Source organism: Durio zibethinus, chromosome 10, assembly GCF_047325235.1.
Source record: "Durio zibethinus cultivar Kanyao isolate XHJ-2024 chromosome 10, ASM4732523v1, whole genome shotgun sequence".
NCBI lineage: Eukaryota > Viridiplantae > Streptophyta > Magnoliopsida > Malvales > Malvaceae > Durio > Durio zibethinus.
Window position 1 is genome coordinate 4,306,461 of NC_143171.1, and position 11,530 is coordinate 4,317,990.

At 32.0% G+C, this 11,530-nt stretch overlaps 1 protein-coding gene across 8 annotated transcripts; it reads right to left on the bottom strand.

The window, feature by feature from the left end:
* Nucleotides 1–1,194: 1,194 nt before the first annotated feature.
* Nucleotides 1,195–6,097, bottom strand: LOC111292088 (heptahelical transmembrane protein 4-like). 8 transcript variants are annotated; one of them, XM_022884288.2, is made up of 5 exons: nucleotides 5,970–6,097; nucleotides 5,730–5,820; nucleotides 5,301–5,567; nucleotides 4,300–4,624; nucleotides 1,195–2,107 (listed from the first exon to the last, which is right to left on the bottom strand). In XM_022884288.2, the coding sequence occupies exons 3-5, from the start codon at nucleotides 5,558–5,560 to the stop codon at nucleotides 1,454–1,456; spliced, it is 1,239 nt and encodes a 412-aa protein (XP_022740023.2). In that variant the 5' UTR covers nucleotides 5,561–5,567; nucleotides 5,730–5,820; nucleotides 5,970–6,097; the 3' UTR covers nucleotides 1,195–1,453. The 8 variants fall into 8 exon arrangements, with proteins under 8 accessions (XP_022740023.2, XP_022740021.2, XP_022740026.2 ...); XM_022884286.2 differs by having other exon boundaries at nucleotides 5,301–5,593; nucleotides 5,970–6,096; XM_022884291.2 differs by lacking the exon at nucleotides 5,970–6,097 and having other exon boundaries at nucleotides 4,300–4,379; nucleotides 4,561–4,624; nucleotides 5,351–5,593; nucleotides 5,730–5,959.
* Between the last annotated feature and the right edge of the window lie 5,433 nt (nucleotides 6,098–11,530).

Sequence of the window (11,530 nt, forward strand, 5' to 3'; positions counted from 1 at the left end):
TAATTGTCTGTTTAATTTTGTAGTTATAGATAGAGTTTGGGTTTTAAAGATGGATTATTAAGGGCCAATGGCAGGAAGGCACCAGATACGATGACGCTTTATTTCCACGTTCTCACAAGAATTTTGTTTCCATGATTTGAATCTAAGATCTGGACTAGGACCCATATAAAATTAAATTAAAAAATATATTAAAACAAAAGGAGTTTTGAGACAGTTACCTTAATAGTGTAATACAAGACGGGGAAACTTGGTTTTTGGCGTCATTTTTTACCACGAGTTAGTTTTTTTGTTGATGTAATTATTTTTAATAAATAGTATTTAATAATTTTAAATTTTAATATTAATTTTTTTATTTATAGACTGTAATTTTTAATAAAAATATGATTTTTGCAAAAAAAAAAAAAAACTGATTGATTCACTTTGCCAACTTCTGTATCTAAGAGAAATGCTAGTAAATGCCAAAAAAAAAAAATTGCTTGTAGCAGTAGTAAGTATTTTACCGTGCATTTTGAAAACATTTACGCAGGGTTACTCCCAAAGAGGATAAATTTGTTTCCAATAACCAACAATACCCTATTGTTTGAAAATGATTTCAGAATTAAATTCAGAATGGTAGAACTAACTGATATTAAAATAAATAATTGATGAGTAAAAAGTTTTCAATCAAAGAGACCACTGTGAAATAATTTTGCATTTTAAAATTTAGATTTGATTGTTGTGAATGTGAGGGTAGCATTTTTAGTTGAAGTTGTAAGTGGTACCGAATTGACGGAACAGAGTGAAGATGACGTTGTAAGAGCTACCTGCAGACAGGGTGACGATTCAGGCCACTGCTAGAGCCCTCCCTCAAGTGAGCTTCTGACAATCATGGCCCGTATATGGAGACTAGGTTCCAAGTTTTTAAAGATTTTGTACTCTAAAGCCTAGCTTTCGTAGCTCAGTTGGTTGGAGCACCCGTTTAGCCTTCTGTTCTTGTACTTCATTTTGTTTGCCATGCTGTCCGTGCATGAAGAAAATGTACATCCTCTCATCACAGCGTTGGAATATTTCAATGCAAATGCTGTCACCCCAATTATGAATGTACAGGCTGTACATTAATGTAAGGGAATTTAGCATGTCTCAGACATCAAGTTTTGAAACTAAGAAACAGGATCGAAACTCGTCTCCAGTAACATACAACTTAAGGTCTTATAGTTGCTGTGCAAGAAACTTACAGCTATTTGCATTTTTATAATAAATCAACCTTGAAACAGGATGGTTCTTGACTTTGAGACAGCTGTTTGCTGTGCAAGAAACTTTCAACTGTTTGCATTGTGACGATGGGTTGAACATATTCCAACCACATTGGATATAATGCACCTACTTGCGTCTAACTAGAAAAAACAAATAAAAAATAAAAATCTTACAGAGGAATACTCCTTCCATTAATCGATTATTGTCCAATATCACTTCTTTAACATCCATTTAGATCCCGCCATTTGAGGTATACGAGTCCTGCGCGATAATGAGTGTATGCCCCAGCAACAACCAAGATGTGAAAAAGTTGGTGGCTGTGCCCGGCAATGTCAAATTTTCCGGGCATCCACCGCTCTGGTATCCTTGTCGCATAGACCAAAGCTCCAATACCATACAAAAGCCCCATCAGAACCTCATACCCGGTTGTGTGAAGTGCCTCGGGATGGTGCCAGAACAAGATAAGCTTGTGAAGAATGGGTGCTATCCCAGAGACGCCCATGCCAAAGAAAAGGGATGCACGAATGCTACGAAACTCAGGATTCTGAAATACTGGCAATAAGGAAAACAAGATTGTTGCAACTCCCAAGATGGTTATAAATCCCATATAGAGGTTAAAGAAGAATGGATCACACATGAAAGAGTAATACACAGAAGGATAGAAGGAAGTAGATATAAGAGCAGCAATCCCAGCATAGTCTAGCCTGAGCATGATATATGATAGGCGCTCAGAGTGGCAAGACAGAAGGTGGCATGTGCTGCTAGCTAGCAAGCAGAACATTGCACCACCCAAGAAGGCGAAAAAAGGCCATCGTGTTATCGGTCTCACCATCAGGGGTGCTATTATGTTTGCCACATCTTCCTTCACACTTTGCTGCAATTAGAAAGAACAGAAAAAAGTAACAGCTGCATGAATCTTCCAAGATGAAAGTCAGCCATTAACAATAAAAAGAATAGATATCTACTGCTTTAACTTTCCACCATGTATTGATACCAGTTTTCCTAGGAAGTCCAAGATGATGCATGAAATGCTCATTCATATACATTTCTCTTAAAACCATATAAACTATGTAACCATAACGTAAAAAATGGCAGCAAACAATGCGCTAGGATTCAAGCGCTGCAGCTTCTACCTCTCCTTTTATGTCTCTGAGTTACTCCTAGCAAGATCCTATTAACAAGCAAATAGTTTAAGAAACTTTTGACTATAACTATTTTGGCAATTGCTTCTACATTGCAAGGGCACTTGCTAAATAATCCTCATGCCATCTAATTACAGTTCCAGATATTGAGGTGGCTAAAGCACTCGAAATTAAGGTACAAGTAATCTGTAACCTAAAAAATTACAACACAAAAATGTACGGTATAGGCTGTTTATATGTTCAGAGAAGGTTTCCTATAATAAACAACTCTATGTTTTCCATACGTTTTGGCAAGCAAGCGAAGCCTTTATTGAATCCTGTATCTCAACAATAGTAGCACCCAAAAGTCCATTATCAACTTTATAACTTAGCACATAGGGTTATGATTAGATGCCTTTATTTGTTTGGAAAGGTTCGAGAGTATAATCGTTCAGTGGAAATTTTACTCAGACAAAAAGACCTATTTTACGCCCATAGGCCTTTGGCTTGTTCCATTCACTGACCCACAAGAACCTGCGAAATGGTTCATCACACGCTACAACAGACTAAAACCATATATTCATGTTTATAGTTCCTTGAAGCAAAACTATACTGACAAAAATAGGACAGAGGAAAAGAAATCTTCATAGATTTCTGCAAGGATTGAAAACAACTCAGACATCCATGTTTCTATTCATCGGTTGTTGATACCACAGTATGTCCATCTGGAGACAGGTACAAAGAAGGGCAAGGAGAGTGAGGTGCTCATGGCAAAGCCAACCTGATTTGACAAGAGTATGTTTAAGAAAAGATTGATCAGGTGATACCAACCTTTAAGGATTTAATCTCCCCAATAATCTCATTAGGTACAAAGTGCACTTAATTTTTCAGCCCCTTCCCCAACAACCCAACTATTCCTGTCTTACCATGAGGCTGTAAATCAGGCTGGCAGTTTCCAGTGAAAAACAATGATGATATTCACTGATTAAGAGTCCTCTTTTATAGATTAAGTTAAGGCCTTTTTCATTTCCACAATTCACCACCCAGAATCCCAATTAATGGGATATCAAATCCTCCAATAAAAATGCTGTCATTAAATTCTTGCCAAATTCTCTAAACCACTCATCAGTTAAAAGTGGCACTCATTATCTTAATTAATTTCCTGCAAACCTTGACTTACAAAAATTTAGAATCCTTGTTTACAAACTAATGAATTTATAACAGTTTGTTAGACCCCTCACCCTTGGCTCAAACTTCAAAACAAACTCAGGCATTTTGACTTTTATTGATATAATATATCTTCTGTCTCCTAACAACTACAGAATCTTCATAACATTTAGTACTAACTAATAAATTTATGGACAGTTTGCTGGACTGCTCCCCCTTTGCTTCAAATCATAAAACAAACTCAAACCTTTTTCTCTTTATCGATATAATATATCGGCTGTCTCCTAACAAAGCCCCCTCCTTTAATTCCTCTTTTTACCTAGCAACTACACCCAGCAGAGTAGCCAATAGAAGTCGAAAAGCTTCTAGTTATAAACAAGATGGAACTAACAGCATCTTAACCTAAACTTACTGAGAAAAAAAAAAAAACAAACTCCAAATTTTAATGATCAAACAAGGACAAAAATAAAGGCATGAAATCGGAAACATTTTAAACACCCTATAATTTAACATTTAAGAATACATTAGAGCAGTAAAAAATAATGTCAGTCAAGTTATTCCAAAGTTAGTGGCATTGAGACAATTAAGCAGATTACAGAACAAGAAATGTAAAATGCTGGGAAAATTTCAGCGGGAATAAGCACCAGAAAAAAAAATTACTGCTCAAGTGGAACCTCAAGTACCAGCAAATGTTTAGAAGGCAGCCAGCCATCACAACCTTTGAATTAGGCAAAATCTTAAGATCTATAAATAGCTTATTAAGGATAAAGAACATTACCAGAACACAAACATCGGTGTCATTCCCAGACGAGAAACGCTCAGGCAAACAATTATACAGAAGTTCCACAGCATGCCAACCTGAGAATGATGGAAGCAAATCCATTGAAGGGAAAGTAGTCTTTAACTCCTCCCGAAGTTTGTGCAAATCAGGTATATTTGGTAAGGAAGGCAGGCATGTAATGAGTTCTGAATGCAATTTGTGTAAATCAGCCTTTCTCAATACATCAGGAATATGGTGCAGAGAGTGAAGATCAACAACCTTTGGAACCTTCGTTGCAGTGTATATGGTAAGGGAAAGGAAAATAAAGAACCCGATCAAATGCCTGTAAAAGGTTAGAGTCATACTGGACATATCATAGTACAAATGACAACATATACCAATCTCTGATCTTATAAAGGAACAGTCATCTTAGAAACATGAAGGCATGGACTAGAATATGGAAGAAATAAAGAGGATACTTCAATTGATAACACCATGAAAATTACTTCACAAACTGATACATGTTTATATTTCTTCCCTAAATTTCTAATCTTCTCTTTCCCATTCCAAAGGTTAAAACACAGTTATTAAATCCTGTACTTACCATGATAAAGGTAAGTCTAACAACTGTACTTATGGATAGCACAGGTCTTTTACTCAACATAAAAGCAAGTACATAAAATATCAAACTTCTTGGAACAAAAAAAATATGTATCCCACAAAATCTAGATACAACCAACCATATATTCCTCATATAAACCACAAGAAAAGCAAGTATTCAACTCTCTAAAGAACTAAGGATCTTGCTAAAAAGTGCCCAAAGAGCACTTATCAAGTTTTTTTTAAAGAATTATTTTCATCCAAAGCATGAGAAATGAAATCAGCCCATTAACGGCCAACTATTTTGTTAAACATGAAACTAATCTCAGTCAACATTGCCTTAAAAGTACCCTAAGGGCACTAGTTCGCATTTTCCAAAAATTAAAAGGGATACTAATTGGCAAGCAAATAAAACTTACGTCCAAACATTTAAGGTCTCATTGTGAATTGTGAAGATGCTAAACAAAACCTGTTTCATTGGCCATTCTGATCTATAATGGCCCACAATATACTCGTTGTCCCTCAAATATCCAGGCAATGAGTGGTACTCTACCAGCTGATACTTCACCTTTTTCCACAATCTCTTCCCATTCCCTTCCTTTGAACAGCTCACTTTACACTTCTCCATTGTTTCAGCTGTCATATTTGTATCTTCACAAAATTGTTCCACACTGCCCATCTTTCAGCTTTCAACCAAATAACAATTCATCAACTAAAAAAAAAAACCCAAAAATTCATTTAAAAAAGGTAACCCCCAAGTTTCTTATTTAGACATAAAATCTTTCATCAAACTCAACAATCTGTCAATAAATAAAAAAAACCAACAAAGAAAAGAAAGGAAAGGGTACCTGAAATGAAGAAAATTGAAGAATCACCAGTTGACAATGAAAACCCAGATGGGGATCCTTCTATAAATACAGAATTCTCAGGCGGAGGACTCTATACAGACAAAAAAAATACAAAGATGAAGGAAAAGAAACCGGAAAGAAAGTACAAGAAAACCAAACCACTAAAATCTTAAACCAGAACAAAGTCACATTCCAAGAAAGCAAAAAGACTAATGTTTTTAAGAAATTAAAGAATGAAACCTCATTTAATGAGACACATATTAGATAAGAAAATAACGGAAAAGAATTAGATTCGTTGAAGACATCTGAAGAGATACGGAAGGTTGTTTTGTTTGGATGCGATCTCGTCGCGCTGTGGGGACGGAACAAGTACGGAGAAATGTCATATAAATAAATAATTATAAATTTATAATGGGTGGAATTATTTTTTTTTAAAAAAAACTTGGATATTTTTATTTTTGCGTTGAACCCCTTAATACTTTTTTGGATTTTGCGGTAATATCCCAACAACAGAAAAACTTTGAATCCAATTTGATTGTGATGCAATTTTGTTGATTGGGCTTTTGAATTTCTAATTACATGAAAAGAAAGCTTTTAGGGATTATGAGAACATTATTTGATGTTGAATTATTTTATGTCGTTATCTTATTAAATCCTCGTTATGTTATTAGGTAAGATTTTTAAATATCACAAATGAAATATTTTAAATTTAAATTAAATAATAATGAATTAAACGTTTATTTTATTATATAATTTATTAGAACTAGGTGACTTCAATTTTAAATTTGATATGATAATTTTATTTTTTAGCATATATAAAATAACACACAATTGAATAAATTAAAATTAAAATTGAAGCAAATCATACATAAAAGTTTTTTTTTTTTTTGTTGAACTAATGCTTTATTAGATGCGATGATTTTATTTTAAATATCAGTATATAGCCATATACTCTTGATTACTCGCAAAATTACTTTAATATACCTTGAATGATAAGACTATGATAATATTTAAATGAAAATCTTAAGCATGAGCTCTCCATATTATATTGCTCAAGAATATACATTTTTTTTACTGAAGAACGGTTGCTCGTTTTACATTACGCAGGCCAGTGGCTTAGCCATTGCATTAAGATTATCATGTAAAAAACTTACGTGAACCTTTGAATGAGAATAAAGAAGTCGAACTCCAAACTCATTTTCTTGAGCCATGTTAAATAAAAAGTCCACAAAATTGACTTCCCTATACACATGTTTTAGAGAACAAATCTAATCCCTCTTAATTAAAGATTGACACTCATGGATCACTTGAAAAATAAGGTCTCTATGGCTTGGTGAATGCAAGAGCTTCCAAAAAACCTGTATAGAGAGCAAAACTTTCAACCTTAATAATTGGCCCTTGATCCAATTTACTAGTAAATGCAAATAGCCAACCACTTCGACTATCTCTGCAGAAGCCCCTTGCAGATAGTTGATCCGGATTCGATTTTGCTGCAACAACCATATTCAGTTTAATAAACCTTTCTGGAGGATGCTGCTATGCTATGTAACAAATCTGTTTAGAAGGAGAACAAAAACTGACTGCCCTAGAATCAATAATTCCCCTTATAGAAGCCAAAATATTTTGGAAAGTATTAGGGGGCTAGAAAAAACCATCTTCGAAGATACTGTTATTCCTCCATTGCCTTATGTGCTAATAAATAAAACAAAAAAAAAAGAGTAAGCCAATATGTACTCCCTTTAACTAAAACATCTTTTCTACATAAATTAAAATTCAACCAATTGCCCTAGAAGGCTTGAGACTCATGGCAATCTTTAAGCACATGCAACAAGTCTTCCACCTCCGCAGCACATCAGGGACACCTAACTTTATTCGAGATTCATCTTTTGACACAGGCTCCCTTTGTTAGCAACCTATTATGTAACGCTAACCAAAGAAAATGTGGGATCATTGAAGATAACTTAAGTTTCGAGGGCCACTTCCAACAGGATTCTGACGTTAATCCTTAATAAGATGATATGCTGATTTCATGGTGAAGACCCCATTGAGAGAAGCTGGCCAAATCGTTTTGTCAATTTCAGAATGTATAGAAGGAATAAAAGAAAACAAACTCCTACAAAAAAAAAATTTAAACGTAACCAGTCCCAATTACCATAACATTCAAGTAATCGTTTAACTATGTCATCCCTCCTATCCATCAGTATATTGTTATCCATGCTCTCCGCCAAAGTTTTGTAACCAATCCATTTGTCATACCAAAAAGAAGTTCTCTGACCATTACAGATCAAACGAGAACAACTTTTTCTCACCACTTCTTTATTTGAACAAACACTACGCCATACAAGAGCAATAATGCCCTTTATAGAACTATGTAGAAAAGATTTGCCTTTCAAATACTTAGACCATATCACCGTAGCCTAGAGACTTGAATCACCTTCCTCCAATTTTCATCCAAGTTTAGCGAGCAAAGCATTATTCATATAAGCTGTTAAGAGTATACACTTTTATCTTCTTAAATTTTACACCGAAAGCTTAAAATTGTCTACATATAAAAAATATCATTGCTACACATCATTACTACTTTAGCTCATAGTATTGCCTGGATTGAATGTAATGATGGACAGCTTCCTGTTTGGGAGTCTATCTTAAACTATCTGTTGTATTACTTTGTAATCTAATGAAGATTCTATTTCATAAAAAACATCATTATTACGTTGTAATTAAAGAATATATGTAATTATTTTGTTAAACAATTCATGTTCAAATCCAAATACTACATCTTTTCCTCTTGGTTTAGAAAAAATAAAAAATAAAAACCTCAGCATACTCTTTAATGATTGTTTTAGAGGTCCTTTAACAATGAGGTAATAGAGATTTTTATCATATTATGATATCGTTTTATGACCGAATTCTCGTGATAAGAATCCTTTCCATCATAATGTCAAAAAATAAATAAATAAATAAATAACAAATGGATATATAATATATTAATTTTGAAATATCCAAAATCTAAATCCAATTACCATAAATTACATTTCCTAAACCCTTTATGACCTAATTGTTTATAAACGAAAATTATTATAGCTAATGATAAAAATTGCCAAAACAAAAAAAAAAAAAAAAAGAAGGAAGGTCAGTAATAGAGGAAAAGGAGAATGGTGGATTTTCCTTGAAGTTTCAACATCGGCAATTATGTGCATAATTTGGGCATCAAATTTGACATAAATTGTGACTTTGACTATTTATACAAGCCATGACTTTCTCTTCCATCTATTCATATTATTTTGATGCAATCAACTAAGTTATTGCTATTAAAACAACACAAAACATTATTAGCTAGGCTTGAATGTTAAAACTTTACAGGCTCTTAGTTTTTTTTTTTCCTTACCTTCCAACTCTCATCGTTGATTTAGTTTTTTTTTTTTTTGTTTTAAATATATATGTTCATGCAAGTGAGATATAAACATTAATTTGTAGGTGCTTGAAATAAATGGTGATTATTAGATCCATTTCTATCCTAAGCCAAAAGCCAAAGATAAAGCCTAATTTTCGAGGTTCACAAATGAAAAGTGTCATATGTATGCTATTTGTCTTAACTAAACTCTGCAGGTGGCTGAAGAAGATAAGCATGTGTCATACAATTATATCTTTTAAGTATGAGAATTATAAAGTAAAGGGCCTGGAAAGTAAGACTAACATTATTCCCTCCATAGCCATCCTTTCTACTAGCACTCACTTTTGCCTCACTCAATTATTGACTTAAATATTAAAACATGATTTAGAATCTTAATTTAGATGTCCCTTTTTTTTCTCTCCTTCTTTTTTTTTTTTTTTTTTGGATAAATTGGACAAATCGTATTTTCAAAGTTACCTACAGACATTATCCTGTAAATCAAAAAATAAAATAAAATCTCAACACAGTAATGATAATTGTATTGTATAATTAAGGGATGACAAATAGATTTAGAAGATATCCTTGTGATTCATATATTTGAATAGTAATTAAAGACATAAATAAATTGAATATGAATGAATATATAATTATAATTTATTCATTTATTTTTTAAATTGTTTATATTTAATAAAAAATTATTCATTATGCTTAAAATTAATTCATTTAAATGATAAAATATTTACTTTAGATTTATGTTTAATTCGACTAATATTTGTGACAAAATTCATGAATATTAAATAAATATATTCATTAAATATATAAAAATAAAAAGTGTTTATGAATAATAAATAAATATATAAACAAATTTAAAAATGTGCTATATGAGCTATTACCAAGCTTTGAGTACAACACGAACCCGTTAATCTCCATGATCTCTTTACTTGAACCGGTGAAAAAAACAAAAAAATTCTTTTTATATTAATAAAAATTTAAATCCCAATAGAAGGGAATTATAGCCAATTAAAGCCTATGATCAAGTGGGCCAATGGCTCATTGCTTTTCAAAATTTATCGCTTTTGCTTTATTGAGCGCCCGGCAAGAGTACTTCATTATCGTGCCGATGTGAGTAGATGTACAGGTACGTTTTTCATTTTTCAAAATTTCAGATTTAAATTTATTTAAGCATTCATTTTTAAACACATAAAATATTATTTTACAATAATATTTTTAAAAATTTAAAGATAAATTTTATTTTATATCATGTATAATTTTTAACAAATATAAATTTTATGTGATACTTTATAAAATATTAAAATTTTCAACTTTTAATGATTTAAATGAATTATAATCAAAATTGTTTATAAATTCACAAGTATACACCCCTGATAATGATAGCAATTAGGAAGTGACTTCAACGGAATAGATGATAGATTGATACGGGTGTGGCTCACCATCAACAACAAGAAAGCAAGAGAAGCTTCCTTTATCCCCATTACAATTCCTCACAGATACGACCTGTCGGGCCGTGATGAAATAGCAATCCATGAAAATTGAGAGAGAGAGAGAGAGAGAGCTTTTCTTTACTTTTTTGGGTACCAACGATCCTTCCTCCCTTAAATATTATTCCCTCTTTTTGTTACCACTAATTCATTCTCATCAAGTACACTTTATTAAAACTCAAAAGTTGTGATAAGATTTAAGTGCCTGTGACTGTGACTTTATTCGTAATGATAAATTCTTGCTCAATGAAGCTGTTATTTTTCGTATGAATATTATAATTTTTTTTGTTATATTAAAAAAATAAAATTTTAGTATAAATAAAAAAAATTTTGATTCGAAACTAAACTTTTAATATTTTTTCAAACGCTTATAATCATTAGATTAAAAATTTAAAAATAAATATTATAATTATATTATACTAATATACGATGAAATAGTTTGAGTTAATTTTTCATGTCGTTGTCGAACATAATTAATAATTTATTTAAAATTATTTTTAAAAACAAAATTTTGTTATGTTTAATTTTAATATCCTTAATTTGATTTATATTTATTTTAGTTTCATCTTTCCTTAAGTAGTATTTTATTTTTCAAATTGTTCGGGGTCTATGTTTTTTTTAATCAAATCGTAAATTTGGGCTTACCTTCTTGTTTTCTTATAAAGATTATTAGTTATAGATAAAAAAAAAACTTGAATTTTTCTTTTTCAAGAAAGATGGATTTCTACTAATTAAATTGTGTGGATTAATTTTGTAAATATGTAATTGTCATGGTGGCAAAGAAGTTTCCTTATAAAAGTGGATTATTAGTGCGTCAAGCGAAAAGTAGAATAATATTAGTGCATCAAGCGAAAATGCAATGTGAGAAAAACTTTCTCACAAATCAAAATCACTTTGCCATAATCAAA

Coding starts and splice junctions, on each gene's coding strand:
- LOC111292088 (XM_022884288.2), bottom strand. CDS start 5,560: ATGGGCAGTGTGGAACAATTTTGTGAAGATACAAATATGACAGCTGAA. Junction 4,625..5,300: donor GAGACCTTAAATGTTTGGAC/GTAAGTTTTATT, acceptor AACCTTTTACAG/GCATTTGATCGGGTTCTTTA. Junction 2,108..4,299: donor ACACCGATGTTTGTGTTCTG/GTAATGTTCTTT, acceptor TTCTAATTGCAG/CAAAGTGTGAAGGAAGATGT.